The sequence below is a fragment of the Oreochromis niloticus genome, linkage group LG9 (genome assembly GCF_001858045.2).
Source record: "Oreochromis niloticus isolate F11D_XX linkage group LG9, O_niloticus_UMD_NMBU, whole genome shotgun sequence".
Taxonomy (NCBI): Eukaryota; Metazoa; Chordata; class Actinopteri; order Cichliformes; family Cichlidae; genus Oreochromis; species Oreochromis niloticus.
In genome coordinates, this window is record NC_031974.2 from 32834783 (window position 1) to 32855772 (window position 20990).

The 20990-nt window shown below is 43.3% G+C and overlaps 1 protein-coding gene across 3 annotated transcripts; it reads left to right on the forward strand.

Moving 5' to 3' along the window:
• Positions 1 to 743: 743 nt before the first annotated feature.
• zcchc2 (zinc finger, CCHC domain containing 2) lies at positions 744 to 19284 on the forward strand. Of its 3 annotated transcripts, none has more exons than XM_005460177.4 (14): positions 744 to 1739; positions 4526 to 4646; positions 5028 to 5098; positions 5871 to 5942; positions 6751 to 6851; positions 8842 to 8945; positions 9426 to 9488; positions 10200 to 10254; positions 10368 to 10494; positions 11306 to 11373; positions 11530 to 11597; positions 12822 to 12914; positions 12992 to 14470; positions 15938 to 19284. In XM_005460177.4, exons 1-14 carry the CDS (start codon positions 948 to 950, stop codon positions 15997 to 15999), a joined length of 3276 nt encoding a protein of 1091 aa, XP_005460234.1. In that variant the 5' UTR covers positions 744 to 947; the 3' UTR covers positions 16000 to 19284. The 3 variants fall into 3 exon arrangements, with proteins under 3 accessions (XP_005460234.1, XP_005460236.1, XP_005460235.1); XM_005460179.4 differs by having other exon boundaries at positions 12998 to 14470; XM_005460178.4 differs by having other exon boundaries at positions 10371 to 10494.
• Positions 19285 to 20990: the final 1706 nt, after the last annotated feature.

Sequence of the window (20990 nt, forward strand, 5' to 3'; positions counted from 1 at the left end):
AGATACAGATTAATTAAAATAAATATTTATCCTTCTGATTGCTGATAAATTTTAAATGTGAGGTGATCCTATATTTTAAATAGAAGTGTTTTAATGAAGTCTTATATTCAGCACTTCAAAAAAGTTCAATAAAGTTTCATCAGTAAGTGGAATTTAAAAACTAATCGTCAGCCTCCATGTTTTACAAAAAGAATTTCTAATGTTGGTTCGTTTCACCACAGAGCAGTTTCTCACTTTGCTTCAGTTCTTGTTAAATGTACTTTGACCCAGAGAAGATAGTGGCGTTTCATGTTCATATGTGTGGCTTCTTTTCTGCATCATAGAGCTTTAACCTGGATGTGAGGATGGCACAGCAAACTGTTCACAGACAGTGATTTCTGGAAGTGTTCCTGAGCCCATGCAGTGACCTGTAGTGGAGAACTATTGCTGAAGATCACTCTAAAAATAGGTGATGAGTATGTCGGCTGTGCCCAAGAAAAACTTGCCAAAACGTGTCTGCCAACGCTAAACATCTTTTTCTGGCCCTCAATTTAATTTAGTGTTTCATGCACTACACGAAATCTCACCGAACAAAATTAAGTAGCAGAATACGCTGATTTTGCATTAGAGTAGGCCTATTTGTGTTTGCAATTAGATTTTACATTTGAGTATTTCAAGTCCAGTATTCAATATTCATTGTGCCACTGTAACTCCAACACCAGTCGCGCGATGGCAGCAATGAGCTAACAGTAGTTGCCACACTGCCGTTAATGCAGAGTAGAAGAAGAATGTAACTTCGTGAAAAGGGCTTCTGTAGTGGCGTCGCGTCAGACGCTTAGCTAATAGTAATAACACGGTAAAACGACGGATATTCGGTTCTCGGTCAGTATTACGAGGCGGTGTTAGGTTGTCAGTAATGTATATTGGTCCGTCGTCTACACTTTGAAGGCTCTCTCGTAGCACTGATAATGCTGAAAATGAAGCTACCGACGAAAACGGGCGAGGAAGGAGGTAACCAAACGGCTAAGAACGATTCATTGGATCGGCCGAAGCACCAACATGTTCTCGGGGCGGCATCTCCCTCCGTGGCGTATGACAAGCTGGGGGACTCGCCCAGACCTCCGGTGTATCCACCACAACTGGACAAGGAGAGCGTCTTTGAGTGGTTCGGCCTGCACCTAAACCCTGCTAAGCGTATCGAGTTCATGTGCGGGCTGTTGCATATGTGCCAACCCCTGGAGCTCCGTTTTTTAGGATCTTACTTGGAGGATCTCGCTAGAAAAGATTACCATGTTTTACGGGACTTTGAGTTTCGAGCAAATAATCCGAGCGATTTGGGAGTGTTAACGGACGTGGTTGACCCAGTGATCAGGTCTAAACTCCTAGTCTGCCTGTCCCTCCTCGGGTCTGACAGCAGGGAATGTGCTGGAATACTCTTTCGGATACTGAGCCATGTCAACCCGGCCTTGTTCTGCAAAAATTACGAGTGCCCCCTCCCTCCATTTAGGGACTCTCACGTTCACTCGCCGTGTCAGGCCGACAATATGTACGGAGGTTCAGAAGAAGACTGCGGCTTCTCTGCAAACGACACAGCCGGAGGACCTCTGGAGCAGATTGCGCTGCTTTTTACTATGGCGTCCCTGCACCCAGCCTTCCACTTCCACCAACGCCAAGTTGTTCGGGAACTGCTCGACAAAATAGAGCTGGCTATGGAGGAGGGAAAGCGTCAACGCCAGCGTAGATTAAACGTCCAAGCAACGGTAATAAGCAACAAATCAACTTTAGCGCATCCAAATCGTAAGCTAGCTTGTTAAACTCGCCAACTTTAAAATGTGTTCTTCAGCAGAATTGGTTAAAGTGGGGGGAAAAAACGTTAGATACACGTATTTCAAACTACGTAACATGAAAATAATGTCGCATACTGGTGGAGTATGCTCAGAGGAAACGTTGTTCTCCTAGCATTAGCTGCCATTATACTATGCTATTGCTAACATGAAAGCCAGCCGGTTACCCTGCTGTTAGCTACAGTTTGGGCAGCTGTTACAGCCGCACGCTCAGATGTTTTGTAGCCTGGTGTTTAACTGTATGGGTTACCATCATCTGTCTAACCGCCATTTACAGTGTAAGTCGCTAACAAGCTTATTGGAGGGTAAGTGGTGCCCTTATTAAAGCTATATTCAGATGTAATGCCAAGCGCTCCTCTGACAGCACTAATTCTCAAACAGACCGCTTTCCAAGCGGCTCTGTGCTGTAGCAGGTGTTTGATAAAGAGCCGATCCCCCAACACTCGTGTCTGCCGGTTTTCACCCCAACCACACAGCTGAATATCCATCCATCCATCAAAAAACTCCTTTTATAAGTTAGCTGGTGTGGTCTTAATTGTCTATGAAAGGTGGAATTGGTAACATGTTTTGGCGTCGTCTTTTTTTTTTTTTTTTTTTTTTTTTTTTTTTGTTAAACGTTTTAAAATATATATAAATAAAAAAGCATGAGTTGGAAATGGACTCCCTGCAAATGTATCTCATCATCTTGTCAGCCATGTCTTTCCAGGCCTGATAAGATGAGTAGTGTTAACTGGAAGAATTGCATGTTAAAAGAAAGATACAGAAAGCTTTCACCTGGGGAAGTGTGGTTCAAATCTCATATCAGGCTAAAACTTTTAAATCATTTTCAGCACTCATCTTTGGTTACTTTTTCTGGTGAAAAGGGCTTGGAGTGCTCAACAAATCTAAACCCCCATTGAGGGGTGTATCTGCTCAGTAGTTCTCTGCTAATGCCTGTGGAAGGTCACGTAAAACCACTTGTCCAAAGCATTTCACATGGAGCAGTGTGGATGTTAATCTTAAAGGAAAGAAGGTTCCCATTACCAGCACTGCCAATGTAATGCTGATGTACCTGCAAGCAGCACTACATTTTTGACACATTATTGCTGGGGGACCTGATGACACTGTATACAATACCAGACACTGACAGAGGCAGTGGGAGCAGCAGAGATGCAGTGTGAAGTGTTGATCAAAGGACCCCTGCTCCTTTGATCTGGTTTTCCTCCATCTATTGGCAACAAAAATGGCAAAAAGTGTTGTTTTTTTTCTCTTCACCTGATTTTTAAATTTCACCCCTGAACACAACCGCCTATAAAGTGGATAAGGTGTAATTATAACCTAGCCAAGTTAAGTGATTCCTTCATGACATTAATTAAGTATATTGAGTTATCAATGTTTAACTTTTTTTAGCATCCCTCCTTGGGCTGTTATCAACACCATTTATGACTGAAATCATTAAACTAAACTGGCGGCTTTTTACTGTTTTGTCTCATCCACTTCCAGATTTGTTAATATAATTCAAAGATATAACATAGAAATGCATCACAAAGTTGGATACAAAGACAGGACATTTTGTTTAACTGAATATTATTTTGTATAAGCAGGTTTACTGTGATATCCACTTTTACCTTTCTTCACCAGTATGTGTTGAAGATTTCATTGGTTTCTCTGTTCTATAACAGTATCCAAGCAACTCAGTAACCCTGCTTTGCTTAACAGGCTTCACAGTTTGCTCCCCAATGACTGAAACTGAAATATTAAAGTCATTTTTGTAGTATTTAGTTGTTTCTTGATGTGAGCATCCTGTAGCTCTGTGTAAATATGGTGGTCCCTCTTGTCTCCAAACAGCAGTTGTTAGTTTGTTTGATTCCAAATAGGTCCAAACTGTTGATTTCAGTCATTAAACCTGGTTCCACAGGTTTGTGTTATAAGTGGACAGAGTTCAAACCACAGGCTCCACTGAAGCGTACAGGAGGACATAATAACATCGGCCCATATTGAGAAAACGATTTAATAATTTTGTCGCTTGAACGATTGTTTCAGCTGTATTTTATGAATGAACAAAACCTCAGTTAACTATTCTGAAGTCATGTGAGGAATGCAGAACTCTTCTGTAGAGTGAGAAGGGTGAGAACTTCCCACTGGCTCATGAGAAACCCCTCACTCGTTTTGGTCAGCCACTCTAAAGCGTCTGAGCTTGTATGTTGCTGCCTAATGCACACACGTGGGAGATGTGTAGCAGTTTACATCAGCAATGCTGTAAATCACCTAAGCAGTCGCTATTCCCCATGTAAGATACTTAATAGAACAAAGTGTGTTTCCAGTTGTTTGGTCATGGGACTTAGTGTCCAGCCCAGTCACATTATGCTAGTAGCAGCATATGTGTCTGTATCTCTGACTCGAAGGCTTTCTGTTCCACGAGTCCCTGGATGAAGTCATTGTGAGCCAGAACCCTGCCTGGTGAAGATGCACTGCTCTTAATAAAATCACTCATGCCTTTTTTTTAAAGAATAGTCTCTGGACTGTGCCACTGTCAAATGTGGGAAAACGCATTCATTGATCTCCAGCTGTGTATTGTGGGAAAAGTAAAACAAACCCCCATGTCTACAGACACGTCTACAGCAGTTGTTTAAATTGAGATGTCATAGCTAACTGTGAATCTTGTGAAATGCAGTACTTTCAGTGAATTAGTATGCTTCTAACTTTGAGTGTTTGTTTTCCAGGAGCTGATGGGCCAAAAGGGAGATTACCTGGCCTCTCAAGGGCTTGGGCTAGGAGAGTGTCCAGCCTCCCATCCACCTTGCCAGAGCCGACGGTCCAGCCGCAGGGCAACACAGAGAGAAGGTGAATAGAAAGATTGCACATACTGAACATGATGGCAATTATCTGCTGCAGGTGCAACTGAGATCTTGGCAGCTCTGATATGTGCCCAGAGTCAGAGTTTCATGAGTAGCTTTTTTTTTCTTTTTCTTGCTGTAATGATTTCTAAGGCACTAATGGTTTTTGTTACGTTGCCACTTTGTACAGCCACAGAAAAGCCAATACACATTTTTCTGTAGTTGCTTATTTTTCATGGCAGGTGCTGAAATGACCCTGATATTGTATGGGCTTACATAATTCAACAGGCTTTCAATACACTTGTACTACTGTGTCTGAAGACAGTATTAGCTGTGTTGCTGTTTTTATAGAAAAACTATATTATTAGTGTATCCTCTGTTTGTGCAGCTGTGCATATCGAGGGAATTGTGCTTAAGGGCATCTGTCGGAAGAGAACGGACAAGGAATACAATTTTGAGGTAGGTAACTGCATACTGCACTCAGACACCGCTTCAGTTCACGGTCTCTGAAAAGGGCGCTTTAAAGATGACCTGTGACGTTAAGTTACAAATCTGAATTTTTACTGTTACTCTTTGACTAGGTTTGCATGATTCACACTTCAGAATGAGCCATTTTGTTGGTGTACCTGCTCAATAACACATACACAGACTTGCTTTTTGCTCTGCCACCAACACCTGCAGCTGTGAACATGATCATGCAAGAAAAATGCAGCTTTTACACGTGCCCCTATTGTTACACACACAGTTATGTGCCTATTATAACGCCCAGATAGTTTCCTGTGTTTTCTTTACTTGGTTTGACCTACTTGGCCGTTGCACTCAGAAAAATCCAATTTTCAATGTTGCATGGCGTGTCAGTGTTGGTGCTGAGCTAGTGGCAGGTTGTCACAGCTGGTGACTTTATCCCTTGATAAGTCTGTTCTATAAAGATCTAAACAAAGTAACCTGATTGTTGCTTATGTGCAGAGAGAGGAAAAAATCATTAAACAATTGGAGAGGAGAGACTAACTGTCCTGTTGGCTTTTCTAAGCTTTGAGAGTAAAGCCAGCAGCACTTACAGCAGCTCTGTTTGGACTGGCATGAGCTGCTGATGCACAAGACACAGACGCTCTGCCGTATCTTTGTAGTGCACTCATAAACAGAACTTTAACTTGTGTAGTGTAGTCCTTCTGTGAGGTGGTTTTAGGCACTTGTGTCTTTGTAGTGATGGACTGTCCTGCTGCTGTTTCAGGTGACCTGGTCCGACTCCTCTTTCAGCCAAGTGACCAAAACCCATTTTGAGCTGGAGAACTTCCTCCTGAAGGTAATCACAGCAGTGATATTAAATCAGAACAGCTGCAAAATACAGACATACATACAGACAGTCAGTCTCGGTCTGAGTGTGTGACTGTCATGTGCAGGTCTGCTTTGTTATAAACGATGCAAAGACATTGTGGCAAATGGACGAAGCTGGAGGTAACACATTTAATCAGTACAGTTAATTTAGCTGCTTGAATTTCAGGGTCGTGCTGGTGTGCATGCTGGCTCACTGTCAGAACTTTAGCAGACACATCAGCAGAACAAAGTGACGGCAGTGTTATTAGTAAATAGGATATGCACTGATACACTGGTAATTACTCATATTTTTTTCCTACACTGAGCGCACTCAGCAGTTTTTACTACAAGCATTCATATAAATGTTTTTCTTGTGTAACATTTGCACATTGGCTCTGACGGTTGTATCAGGGGAAACTTGCCGAGGATACTTTGGAGTAGTTATCGTTGGCAATCGAACCACTTTCTGATTGGTCTTACCTCCATCAGTAACAGCTGTATGAGTCCAGATGCCAATTTCAAATGTTGCACCAGTTTTTAAAAAAGTAGCATTTTCACAGTGGGAGGTTTCACTAAATTTTATTCATTGTTCTGTACGAAACTAATCTGTGCACAGGTGATCAGGCTGTACCGTCATTATGGTAATACAGCTTCAGTCCACGCCATTGAACCCAAAGCTGGTTATTTAGCACAAAAAGGAAGTCGAGCTCTTAAAGACACGTAATGAAAGCTTGTATGTGCAAACAATGCTTCAGTGCATCCCACCTGTTGTTCACCTTCCTTCTTTTTCTCTGCAGCTTCCTAAGGATCAGTGTACAGAGTCTTTTGAGAAGAGCATCTTGAATCTTTTGAACCAGGGGGGCCAGTATGAGAGCAGGGAGGTGGAGAAGAACCTCAGGTAATTTACATTTAACCCACTTGTTCACCTGAAACTTTAAAAAGCTGCGGGACAAATTCTCCTTTTGATCTCTGACTAGATGGGCCAGTTTCTGATGAGGAATATTTAGTTTTGTTGAGCATTTTTGTGGCTAGCTTGTGTTAAAATAACTTGTTTCGGCTCCATCTTGTTTGGCATTTTCTGCCATTCGCACATCTGATCACATGGAAACTGGACTGCAGCTTTGACCGAGGACTTGCCGCAGTCGCGACTGTGGTCATTTTGTTCTGTTATTCTGAGTTCTCCAAGGATAAGAGGTCAACATCTGTCTTGCTTTACCCAAAGACGTTCTTCAGCATCATTTCCTGTGTGTAAAAAAAAAAAAAAAAAAAAAATCTGACATGCATTCATACTCCTCACTGTGCCACAGTTTACTTTGAAAACAAGTAAGAAGCTTTGTGGCATTTTGAAACGCTCAGTTGACTTGAATGGAATGACACCAGGTCAGTGAAGGAACATTTGGATGAGATTCTGTTTCCTGCTGTTATTTATCTCAGGAGTGTGTGTGCATGTGTGGAGAGAAAATGTCACCAGAGATTAAGATGTAGTCCCAATGACATGATGACAAACGACGTGATGAGGAGGGCATGTTAGTGTCAGTCAGACTGTAAAGCACACAGTGCTCCAATCCTCCTGTTTGACACTAATGGGCCCATATTTTGCAAATTGAACAGCATCGTCTGTCTTTTCTTTATATATCAATTGAGCCAGTTTAAAATGTAAACAACAATAATTAGCTAACCATCATTGTATTATTTTGAAAGCTTGATCTTAAAATAGCTCTGAACAAGCAGCTCTGTGGGAATTTTAAGTACCTTCGTTTCCGTCAGTGTGCTGTGTGTCAGTTATTGTTGCTGCTGCTACAAACCAGCAGGACAAACTGCAAAACATGACTTCTGGCTGTGTTTGGAACACCGTCACCCCCATCATGTCAGTACTGGAGGGTGGAAAAGGGAACGGGGGCCCATTTGACATGATAATCTGTCAAATGGGTCTCACCATTATCTGCAAAGCTTTGGTAAGTGTCCCTGTAATACATGTCAGGCATGCTAAACAGGGCTGGTATTCATTCTTGGCTGAATGGATAGTCAACCATTGAGAGGTTTTTTTTTTTTTTTTTTTTTTTTTTTGTTTTGTTTTGTTTTCCTTTCATTTCTGATAACAAACGCGCGCACACACACACACACACACACACACACACACACACACACACAGTGAGTGTGGCCTCTCCACCAGTTTCATTTAGTACGAAGTGAGACTGTGGAGTGAGTGGGGAAACTGAAACCTATCTGCTTGGACTGTTTTTGTTTGCATCCAAAGTCCGGCCCACATTCAGACTACATCAGTCTGTTTTGCTGCTTCCATTGTGTCTCATCTTGTATAAGGTGAGGCTTCACTAGTGTTGGAGCAAAGCTTTTCGCTTCACTGTCGGCTACAGTTATGGGCCATTAAAACTTGCACAATGCCTGACAGGTTAAATGTTTATGGACTGGGGGGTTGGTACAATCATTATGAGACTGGGGGCACACAGTGGGGCGGTGATTAGTGTGGCTGTGTTAACCCTGGTACAGACTGTACCCAGCCTCTCACCCTGTGCCTGCTGGAAAAGGATCCATACACTCCCACAAATTTGAAATTGATAAGCAGAAGAAAGTCCATGGATATTTTTGTGAATTCTTCAAGCCTTTATAATCATGTAATGTAACTGATATATTGTCAGCTCCATCCTATGCATGCAGTTTTTATGTCTTAGTGACTATTTCTATGAATAGTTGTTTAGATAATGCTTCAAAATAGCTGCCAAACACGTTCTCAGAGGTGGAATTTGTGTTCAGAGTAATGGTGTCATTCTGAAGTCTAAATTTAGCTCAGCAGCCTTGGGTAATTTGTTTTTGTTTGTTAATGAACAGAGTTTCACTCGTCTTGTCTCTCTGCCTGTTCTCACCTGTAGAGAGAGGTTCCTGTCTGCGCCTCCACTGTTCAGGCAGACCAGAAAGGTCTGCAGCTTCTTCAACTGTGATTCCAGTTGCGCTGCCAAACCTACTTGTAGCAGATGTGAGTATAAGGCCAACATATTCAGAAGATATTCATGTTAGTTCATGCAATTGTCTGAAAGGTCAGCTGTTAATTAATACTAAGCTGCAGCAGCATTCTGCAGAAGATTCAGTGGTCTCACCTCCTCTCACTGAAACACGCATGTCCGCCAACATAATGTCCTCTGGTCCTTTGAGAGGGAGCACAGTCACTCCACAGCAGTTCAGGTTCATGTATGTAGCCTTACAATAGCCAGAGAAAGCAACAATAACTATTTTGTGTAATCTTGTATTTGTTTATTTTATATTTTGTACTTCTCTGGCTTCCTGTTGAGTTCATTTTCTTTATTTATGTAATGAAAGTAATAAAATGCTACAAATGTGTAGTTTTTGGTCTCGAGTGATCAGACATATGGAACAAAGTGGTTTTCCTTCATCACTTGTGCTTTAATTCCTGGGTTTTCACCTTTTCTGTGTCTTTGGGGTTTTTTTTTTTGAACAGGCAACTGTCAGCTGGGCACAGCCTACCAGGGAGACTGCTCCGATGCCTCCAGTCAGGAGGAAGGTGAGAAGAAGCAACTTTCAGGTCCTTGCTTTTTTCTGTTTTTTGTATTTTAATGATACTGGTGGCAGTGCAGAATGATGAGGGGAGAAGTGCGTGGAAGTTTGTATAAATCACTGATTGAGAAGTGATTGTGGGCACTGACAAAACAAAGGCATGGGCAGCTAACCAGGGCTGCTGCCCGAGTCCTACTAGTGTTTATTTTTGGAGGTCAGTCGGAAAAGCTGAGTCTGTTTCAAATCCTCATATTTCACAGCTATATTTGCCCCATCATGTGCTGGACTGAGATCAGCACGGGCAGCAGTCAGCACGGCCTCGTCCTGCTCATACTTTACATAAAGCTTGTTAATCCTGGAAGATTTGCTTTGTCCTCCCAAAGAACAGTTTGATTTTTAATTTTTAAAGCCATTTACCATACAGACACAGAGAAATGGGGTATCTCTTTCCACCCGTAAAAAAAAATGATGTATTAAATGAATTTTGAATCTTTGGTCCTACAGCCAATGCTAACAGTGCACATGAATTGCTTCTCCTTTGTCAGAATGTAATCAAACTTGCACACAGTGGTCACCTACTGTGCTTAACACTAGTTGTGCTCAAGCTCACATTTGTCATTTGATGGGTAATAATGTGTGAATTGTAATGAACAATGAGCTGGATGAGCGCCTCCATCATTGACTTTTTCTTTTTTTTTTTAAACCCTGTGAAATCTAGAGTCGTATCTACAGGGACACAAGAAAAAGCACGGGTCCAAGAGTCCATGTCAGCTGTGAGTATAATCTCTGCTTCAACACTATTTGTCTCCAGAATTTAAAAAACTGTTAGTGAAGCAGGAAAAAGCTGTACATAAACGTATTAACCAAAAACACGTGTTCCTCTCAGCAGTCTGTCTAGTGCCAAAGGCTCCCAGGTGGACCCTCGCAGGGGAGGACATGCTGCAGAGCTCAATGGGCCTGCAGAGAGGAGAAAGAAGAGCTGCGCACCGCGAAGTAGCCAGGAAGCCGAACAGGTCGGGTTATTTCCCAGTCTGTCTTTGCCTTGCATATACAGAAACGTGTTTTGGTTAAAGAAGTTCTAACTCGTGCTCAGCAGTACTTCAGTGTGCCACTGAGACACACAGCAGTCATATGATTGGTAACACTGGCACGAGTATTGTAGAAATGGTGGCTTGCTGTGCTGCAATCTGCTCCTTTTGTGCAGTAGGTAAGCTCATCGCTGCACCAGCTGCTATCAAAAGTAGCTCCTTTACATGAATGCACCTTGGTTCAGTCCTGTGAGTAAAGCTCAGGAGCACAGTTCAAAGTGAGCACCATTTCACCAACGCTCAGTTAATCATTATGGGCTGCAGACGTTTGAAGGCCGCTATAATTGCATTAACCCAGCTGCTCCTGTGTGTCTGATTGGACGTGCCACGTGAAGGGGAGTGCTCTGTGCTATCTCACTAACATGCTCAAACACTGTAAGAGGTGGAGGACAATCTGCTGACAAAGCACATTCTTCCTCTCACTCAGTCATAACCAATTTATTTCAGAGCCCTGGATGGGATTGATTCCTCAGAATCCTTTTCTCAGTGTAAATTGGTGTTACAGAGGGTTGTTTTTCTTTTATTTCTTTGCCTTTCAAATCATCTGTTATTTTTTTGTTTTTGTTGTTTGTTTGTTTTTTTTTAACTCATGCTCCAGCTCTGTGTAGTATTTGTGTAAATTGGTAGGGATTCCCTAATACGCTGTTAGCTGAACAGCTGAAAGTGATTAATGGCAAATCGAGTCATTCCAGGGGAGCTGTGAGCTGAATGTTAATGACTCCTCGCTTTCTTACAGCACCAGGACACAGACAAGAGAAGCCACCCATCCACCAAAACCAAGAGCAGAGTGCTGCCCACAGAAGGGTATGTCTGCTTCACGAGCTAAAAGAGGCTCCATGTTTACCCTGTGTGACACACGTTTGAGCAGTCAGTAGACTCTGGCACTGTCAGTCTGTGTGTTAGTGTACTGCATCTGTGTTAACATGAATCCTCTGGTCTCCCATGTGTTCCTGTTTTCAGAGACAAGGTGAAGTGCAAGTCTGTTACCTTTGTGTCCAACGGGTGTTTGGTAGCAGCCCCGAGGAAAGGTAAGCAGCTGCTAGGACTGGGCAGTGTACTTCAACAGGACTGTGCTTTGTTGAATGCTTTTGAAGTAGCTCCTTTAAGCTCCTGTCCATCAGAGCAGTGTTGCCAACTTAGCAACTTTATCGTTATATTTAGTGAGTTTTCAGACCCCCTTAGCGACTTTTTTTCTTTCTTTTCTAAAAAGCGACTAGTGACAAATCTGGCAACTTTTGTTGTTGTTATTAGTCAGACTTATGACCACTTTTTGACGTGAAAGCACGTATCGCTGTTACTCTCAACAAGCAGCGGGTGCTGCCGTGGGCACCTCACCCGTGCCAAAGCGCTCACAGGCGGCGGATCGTTCTCATGTAGCAGTCTACTGCTGTCAGAGCAGGAGATGCTGACCCCTACGCGCCCAAACCGCAAATGAATCACGCATGAGCAAAGTCGCTGCTCCCACCCTGACTGTAACGCAGTCAGTTCTTCTTTTACTGTTACTTTTTGTGGATCAGAAGGTTTAAAACTACTTAAACACACAAAGTAACTCTGACAGAGTGCCCGTTTCAGGTCACTTTTGCCAGTACCAAGCCTGAATAAAGGAGGTGGGTTGGAATTGTGACATTAAAAAAACAATAATTTTTAAAAGAATTTCATTTGTAGTTCTAAATATATTCTAAATGCATCTAGGGTGTTTTTTTTGTCTTTGTTTTTTTTTTAACATAAGCATGACCAGTTATGCAAATTAGGCGATGACCTCATTTAGCGACTTTTAGGACAGCCAATAGCTGTTTTCCTTACTGAGGAGGCAACCCTGCATCAGAGGCTGTCTCTCTCTGACATGTTCAGGCTTGTCTCGCTGTTGTGCACCAGGGAATGTAAACACATGGAATTGCTATAGCAGTGATACTGCGATATAACATCTTTTATCTGTTGCCTAATAATTTTTCGGTATTATGGGCATTATCATGTGACATGGCCCTAGTGGTTGCTTGCATGGTATGGTATTAGTAGACAGTAAATGAAGGTATAGTTCCAGGAAACGACTGATATTAACGCCGTCTCTTATAGGCTGGAGTTACTCATGAATTGCAGCTGAAGCAGAGTCTCAGTCACTAGTTTAATAAACTCATCAGTAAATCTTGTCTCGTCGTAAAGGACAGTTTAACAATCATGTGCTGTGTTTCATGTTGCATACACACTAGATGGACGCTGGTTGGCTTTTGTTTTGACACCCGTTGTTGTTGCAGATGGCGGTTCATCATCAGAAAGCTGCAGCTCCCCATCCAGCCCACAGCACCGAGGACCAGAGAGCCTGGAAAGTGAGGATGAACACAACAAAGGTAAAACAATCACACACGCCCTTTTTCTAAATAAAGCCACTGTGAAGATAAGCAATGACATTGTTGTCCTCTGTCAGATACAGATAGCCCCTGTGATGATCTCTGTAAAGGACCGGGCTCTGACATGTTCTTCACCGGCCAGACTGATTCTGCTGTGCTGGCGGAGGCCTCCTTCAGCAGCCTGGAGGGGAGAGCAGACTTCCCACATATTTCCTTCATGCATAATGTGAGCTACATACTCCCCAATGGAGCTGCGGATGCTGGGCTCCCATTGGGTTCACTTCCTGGCCAGAGCCTGGTTCCAGAGGGAAAGCCCTCATCAGGGCCGCTAATGATTCCGATGCCCACACTGCCTCCAGCCGTCTCTGGAATTGTGGACGACCCGGAGAAGAGGGATGTTGTCCAAACCTTTGGGATTCCACCTACTGGACTGCATCCTGCAGGAAGTTCTGCTATGCAGCCTTTGGTCCAGGGCTTCAAAACGGCTTTGTCTCACAGCCAGGGTGGCACTGACGGAGTGCCGGGGAGTGGCTCTTCACCTGCTGCACCGCAGGTTTCACACCAGGGTCCAATCAGACCCATCAGCGTCATGTCTTCTCCGATACTAACCTGCCAAGACCCAGCCAACGTCAGCCCGGGCCTGGCCTCTTCTCTACCACATGTGGAGACATCGCAAAGCAAGCGCCCAGGCTTACCGTCTGCCCTGCCTTCTCCCTACACCCTGCCCCCCGTCCCAATGCCAACTCTGGGGGCACCTGTGACCCCTGTTCCATCCCCTGGACAAGTACAAGCTGCTGTTCCCCCAGCTGTGCCCACACACACCCCTGGACCTGCCCCAAGCTCCAGCCCAGCACTTACACACAGCATAGCACACAGCGACTGTACATCCTACAGTAACAGCAGTGCTTCCAGTGGAAGCACCCCGGTCGCTCCTGGTAGCCCTCTCACTCTCCAGCAGACCCAGCAGCCAGCAGCACCGCAGCAGCAGCCGCCAATGGGCTGCGGGATGTGCGGCTGTCACAATAACTGCGGCAGCCGAAGCAGCAGTGCGAGCGTCGCCTCCGGTCAGACGCCTTTATTCTTCCCTGGCCACCAGATGGCAGCAGCGCACCAGATGTTCAGTGTTCCTCCACCGCTCTTCCAGATCACAAGCCTGTGCAATAACAGCTACCTCACCCAGGCTCACCCTCCTCACCAGGCCAACGGACCCACCTCCCTGCCCCCTTACTTCCCCAGCGCTCCTCCAGCACATCCACCCCCTTACCTTAACACTCACACCCAAAGTCACGCAGAGGTTCCATCGCACATGCTGGCCACGCAGGCTACAGCAGTGGTAGCCGCCAGCTACAGCCTCCAGCAGCCTATGGCTCCAAACACATCGTTCTGCCACCATGTCTACCAGCATGTGTACCCTCCCCTGGGGATGCTGCCTCCCTCTCTGTTGGGGGGAGGTGGCGTCAATAAGAAGAACGGGAACGTGTCCTGTTATAACTGCGGTGTGAGCGGCCACTTTGCTCACGAATGCAACCAGCCCTCCATTGACTCCACACAGCAAGGTAATGCAGCTACACCCAACACTTTTGAATCTAACTTTCAGCAATGACTAGAAGGCAGTGCTGATCCTCCACAGGAAGTATATTTGTAACTGTTCTCACTCAGCTGTGCATGGTTCACACCATGTGCTTTTAGATATGGTCAGAAGAAGCTGCGTCTGTCATATTATTGCAGTGAGATGCAGCTCGAAGTGTCAGAACGTCTGTGTTGGTATGTAGGTGGAGCTGGGCATGGGTACGTCATGTTGTGTGAAACACAGCAGTGTCACCTCCTTTGTTAAAATGAAAGTAATAGCTGAATACAAACAAGTACATTTATCAGCCATAAAAGGTTGATGGCAGCATGGACGCCAAAGTCGGTGTACGTGATTACTCGAGAACGAGGTGATGTGGGATTTCTCACTGATACTGTGGGTCCAAGTACTCTTGGACGAGTTCAAATCTCAGTGACCTTGACCTCAAGGTCAAAGGTCAAGTTTTCTGAAGGTCTTTTGAATGCAATAACACAAACGAGGCAGTGTAGGATTTTTGTTTATCTTGCGCTTTTGCCTCGATGTTTCCACAGGAGCAGGTTTGGGTAGGACAGGCTGATGGCAACTAGGGCTGCAACTAAAGATTATTTTGGTAGTCGACTAATCTCCACTTCTGTGGGTAAACCTCCTGTTCTCTGCCCACTTATGAATATCGCCCCGTTGTCTTTTCCCACGGCAAATTAATGACTCAAGAAACGCAATAATCAAATGTGTTTTTACCAACAACAGGACCATCAAAACACAAGTGAAATAAATAAAAGGGATCAACAGGGACCCATTCAGAGTTGGCGTCACAGCTCCAGGGTGCCGGCGTTTGAAATGCTCGTGCGCTGCAGTGATGCTGTTGTGGAATGAAAGCTCTGCATTTAACTTTGTTTTCTGTGATACGCTTCATTTTTTTCCCACAATCCAAGTTTCCATTTGCTTCCATCCTCCTGTTTTGCCATTAGCGCTGTGTTCTTTTGCATTAGTGTGTCTGCAGTCTTGGCAGGTGATATAGGCGATACTGCCCGCACAGCTTCCTGTAGTGTGTTGCAGTTACGAAAACACATTTATGCTGTATTGGTATAAATCACACTACTGTATACAAATCTGTAATCATCAGTATTACCAGCTCACACTTTATGGCTGTGATTGGTTTTAAACAGGTTAACATGTGTTTGGAAACAGTTGCAGTTGTCCTTCCTCACTGGTAGAGTAATGTGCACAAAATAAATGTGTGTGGGCCGTAGGGGTTTGTCGAACCATCATAACACAAACATGAAGCACGGCCGTGAAATAGCAGTGTTTTCTTTCTCTGTTTGTTCTTCACCAAACATGCTCGGCATCATTGAGCACTGCTGGTCCTGACTTGAGCCTCCGTAGGGATCAAACCTGTCATGTAGTTGTGCTGTGATGAACCACTGCGAGCTGATGTTTGCGTGTTTGTGTGTCACAGGTGGGTTCCGGTTAAAGTACACACCGTCCCACATCTCAGACGGCCCTGACAACGCTGACTGAAGAACACGAGGAGGATGGAGAGAAGTTCCTGCGACCTCGTTTCCATGGCAGCAGCCTCTTCCCTGGGAGCTGCTTGTGAGCAGCGTGATTAAGCTTCTGTGTTCGCCACCACATCCTCTGAACAGGACCGACCTGCCAAGGGCTCCGTGGACAAAACCTGAGTACTCGTGCCTGGGAAAATCTTCCTCCCGTGGGGTTTACTCACTGTCACTCATTGCACACACAAACTGTCCATGTGACTCGAAGCCCCACCCCCTTTCAGTTGGTTTTTGATATTTTTGCACTGAGGGTCGGAAATGATTAACTTATTAATTCTTAGGAAGTGAAAGCTATTTTGAGGATATTTAGTTTTAACATTAATGCGGAGCCTTCGGTCTCGACTGGGAGCTTCTTAAACACTTATTTCTAAGAGAGAGCGTATTTATGCCTTTTTCCTAACTGTTCACGATTTTATTGTACAGCAGTTTTCAAAGATTACGAATCAAAGATTGATTTTGTTTTCAATTTTGCTGTAAGGTTTTTGAATGTACGTTTAAAAAGGAATCTGATTCAGAGTGGACGGCTCTCATGCGTTTTTGCCACTTGGTGTGTTTTTAGTTGAAGGGTAATTGCTGCTGCTTTGTAATTTAATTTTCTTATTGTTTTCCATTTTTTAAAGTTATTTTACTTGGTCAGATGCACTATAGAGAAGCAGGAGCGACTACAACATTCTGCACCGGATACACGTTTAGTGGTGTTCATTTGAAATCTGCATGAATTGGCAAACTAATGAGTATTTTATGTAAAACGTTGTTTCAGGTGTAGAACCGATTTTTATGGCTAACAGCGAAAAAGTTGAAGCGACATACTGTAGAAATAAAACTGGGATTCCAGGTAATGAGTCAGACCAGTTCTGTTCCAGATGACACGTTTGGTCCTCACCATGTTGCTCGGTCTTATTTATTTTTCCCTTAAAAAAACCTTAAACCTTAGTAGCTTTTTCCTTTCAGCGTCTGTGCTCGGCAAAGTCCAGGCTCCAGTGTGCGTCAAACTGAGAAGCACAACGTGTTGGCTCATCGTGTCAGAAAGGCAAACATGTTCAGTTTAGTTCATATCCAAGCCCCCTCCAACATTTTTGCATTAATTAGTATTAAAGTTTAGGTCACTTGCATTATTGGGAAACATCCTTTTCTCTGACTGCTGTAACCATGTTCAAGTTTGGCTACCATGTGTTACCAAACATGGTCGAGCAGCAGAAGTGTTAACTGACTTATTTGGCTCAATGCCTCAGGCTCCTTCTCCAACTTTACCTGGGCCAGTGTAACTGCAGCAACTACGTATCTAATATGGGTCCAGTTTAATAGACTGGCCTGTTGGAATCATCACTGATCTGGGAAGATCAATTATCAGTTGAGTGTTTGAAAGGCAAAACTTGTCCTCTTTCAACCAAGTTCTCCCCCACATCAGATTAAAGCTGAACTTTCAGCTTTAATTTGATCTACTAAATGGCGATGTGGCCACAAAGGTGCAGCGTGTCATACAGCGTTCCCATGAAGCATTCGTGGTGTTGGCAGAAGCTGTGAAATGGAAACTGCCTGATTTGTAAAGCACACAGACTGGGTGGGTCCAGCCTCTGACATTTACAGGCTGAACTCCAGTGGATCTCAACACTGTCACAGACACCTGACACTTTCTGGATTTGATTGAATCGATTGAAAAGATCTATAGTTTTGATTTCTGAGTATTTTAAGGTGAACTTCAGTTATTTTGATGTGGAAAAGCTTGAGCAGCAGATTTAAAGCGATGAATGTTCTGCTGAGGTTATTTGTGACACAGATTAAAGAAGGCAGGGTGTGAATATGGAGGCCCAAAGTGTTTGAGAGTACATCAATTAATTGTTGATCATGTAGAATATAAGTGTAATTAAAGGTGGCTTAATTCATAACTCAATGTTAAGGTTTTTAAGGAGGATCTAAGATTTTTCTGTGTTTTTAGTTTATAATGGAATTTGTCTGTCGCTGTTCCCTTATGTTTTAGCTGATAACTACAACTTGTGGCATAGACGGTGTACACAATGGGCCGAGCCACTGTGATATCACCCACTGGTTAGTGACGTTTGCTACGGGGCCTCGAACTGAGTGTTTTTGCCGTTCCTACCTTGAAACCAATGAGGCAGGTGAGGAGGATCTGAAACAGCTTGACTAATGACCTGTCAGTGATACAACTGAGGAAGACCCGATAACCACAGTGGTCGCCCCCCGATGGCCATTGAAAATAACACTGCAGGTTGAAGGCTGCACTGGGTTCACTTTTCACATCAGTCTTTACTGTCTGTGCCTGCAAGCAAGCAAACTGCTGCCCACATTAGTCAGTCAGCACAGCTTAGAGTAACTAATGCTGAATCTAGCTGCTAGTATAACAACAACTTGGATAAGGTTATAATCTAGTTTTCTGTTTAGCAAACATTAGCTCATTAACCAGTGACGTCTGAAGCCTTTTGAGCAGCCGTTCAGAAAACAGCCCTTTACTGTAGTGCTAACCTTGGTTAGCTCTAAAGCTAGCTTGGCAGCTTAACTGCCTCGGTGAGCAGCATGAGTTGCCTTTTAAAACCAACTTGGTTATAAATAAACAGAGTAAGGTGTTCCCACATTTCTGTTGAATACCTTCAGCACTATTGCTGTTCTCGCTCCAAGCAGCTAACTGACTATAGTTGAAAGCTGTTGATGAGCTTGCTTTAACCCATTTTAATATTAAAATTTTAAATGCATTTTGACAAACTTGTCCCCACCTTAGTCCTGTAAGAGATTAAGTTCTCACTACAAAATAAATGAGATCAGTTCGAGAACGCTCGTCGCTAACACAAATGTTGGATTGTTTTATTTATTAATGAAGACGTTGAAGTTTCTGGTCACCATTTGATGCACTAAGGCCGTTCATTGGTTGTTTTCAGAGCTTTGTGGATATGGTGCTTGTTTTGTGCCGTGTTTGTCCTCCATTATTGCTCAGCCTGCTGTCAGTGCATTAGTTGATCTATGCATACATGTTTGGGTCCCCCCCCAGATGTTTTAAATTGGGTGACAAGAGAAGCAAGTGTTGGAGACGACAAGATATTTTATGTAAAACTGCTAAGGAGCTGCACAAAAACAAACAAAACTGTAGATGGGCTTTATTTATGTTTCCCTTTGAAGTTCTTCCTTTTCATCCAAGACTTGACGATCCCACTGCTCTGGATCACAAGCAGTGAGAAGATGTGGATGAAGAAGAGGGGAGTCATGTGTGTGTATATACTGAGGACACCAAATAAACCCAAGTTTCATTTTATTGACCTTTGAATGGTTGGAAAAATGCTGTACTGTTCATCTGCAAGGAATCACACTGCTGCCACCCTCAGCTGTAATGTTTACTGTACTCTTTGATATCTACACACCGGAAAGGTCAAATATTTCTAGAGTGGAATTTGGATTTTATGCAAATTGTTCCTGGGTTGTTTTTTTTTTTTGTTGTTTTTTTGTTTTTTTCTGTAATTAAAAGCAATAAATAAAAAATGAAACGTGTCCGTCTGTCCTTTAGCTTTGGTGTTTCAACATGTCTGAAGGCTGCGGCCTGATGTTTAGATTCCTGGTTGGGTAAATGACCAGCCATGAAAACAAGATATTATCAAGATCAACTCCAGCTTTTACTGTGTCTAGATGTGATTACCCTGACATCTGGGGCCCGTTCTTCGTACCTCGCTTACTACATCCAAGATCAAATGACACATCCAAGATCAAATCATCGCGCTAACTTTGAGCTCGCTAATCCGGTTCTCCGAACACACCTGTTGTTGACGATTAGTATAGCTGGATGAAGTAATCTGAGATCACTGGGTGGCTTAAAAGGGGCTACGCATCGATAGTAGAAACATTGATCGGCAACCCTGTGATTGGTCGGCGAAGATGTCGAAGGAGCGCGCTCAGTATTTCACGGCAGCAGACCAAGAACTCTTGATTGAGGGATATCAGGAGTTTCAGAGTTTAATTAAAACGCAGGGGAACACTGCAAAGGCTGCAAAAGCAAGGAGAGAGGGCTGGCAGAAAGTTGCTGACAAATTAAACTCGTAAGTGATCCATGATATTACATTATATCATGTGATATTATATTATACCATATTATATTATATTACATCATATCCTCTTTCACATTAGAGCCACAACAGGACCCACTAGAACATGGGAACAAGTAAAAGTGAAATATAAGAATATTCCACAGAATGGTAATATTTATCACTTATATTGCTTTTAGTCTATGACAAGAGACCCTGGAATAATCTGTTTGTTTGTTTATAACAGCAACCAAGAAAAGGGCAGAGCAAATAAAGACAGGTGGTGGTCCTGCACCCCCTCGTCACACCCCTTTTTGTACTGTGACATTTATTGACATTGTGGGTTTTTTTGTGTGTAGTTTGACATAACACTCCATCACTTTTACCTGTTCCCATGCAAGGGGTGACTGAACCATGCACAGTAAGTCGGGAGTAAGTATATACAGTACAGTAAGTATATATATATATATAGAGAGAGAGAGAGAGAGAGAGAGAGAAAGTAAATAATAACCTCACGGGAGAATCGATATCTCTCTATGAGCACACCGTCGCGCCGAGCTAAAGGATCCCGTCTATCCCGCAATATACGCTAAATTCTGTAAACTCTCCTTATCAATCTTGCACCTTCCTTGCTCGCGTACAAACGGACAGGACATGGCTGCGACAGACTTCCCAAATCCACCTTCGCTTTTATAGCCGTGGTCTGTCATCTTGATTGCACGTAGTAATTTACTATTACTACTCTAAAATATGAATTACATCTGACATGATCTACTACATGTAATAGAATGATTAATAGTACATTTCCCTTTTTTTCGGAAATGACCTGTATGTATCTGTATGAAATCAATAACAGAATCAAATACATTATCTTTAGTTACATTGCTAATATTTATTTATGGTAAAACAGTGGCGAAATATCGCTCTTGCT

Excerpts from the sequence above, each read along its gene's own strand:
- zcchc2 (XM_005460177.4), top strand. The coding sequence starts at position 948 with ATGCTGAAAATGAAGCTACCGACGAAAACGGGCGAGGAAGGAGGTAAC. Across the intron at positions 10,495-11,305 it reads GTAGCCAGGAAGCCGAACAG|CACCAGGACACAGACAAGAG; the intron begins GTCGGGTTATTT and ends GCTTTCTTACAG. Across the intron at positions 11,374-11,529 it reads AGAGTGCTGCCCACAGAAGG|AGACAAGGTGAAGTGCAAGT; the intron begins GTATGTCTGCTT and ends TCCTGTTTTCAG.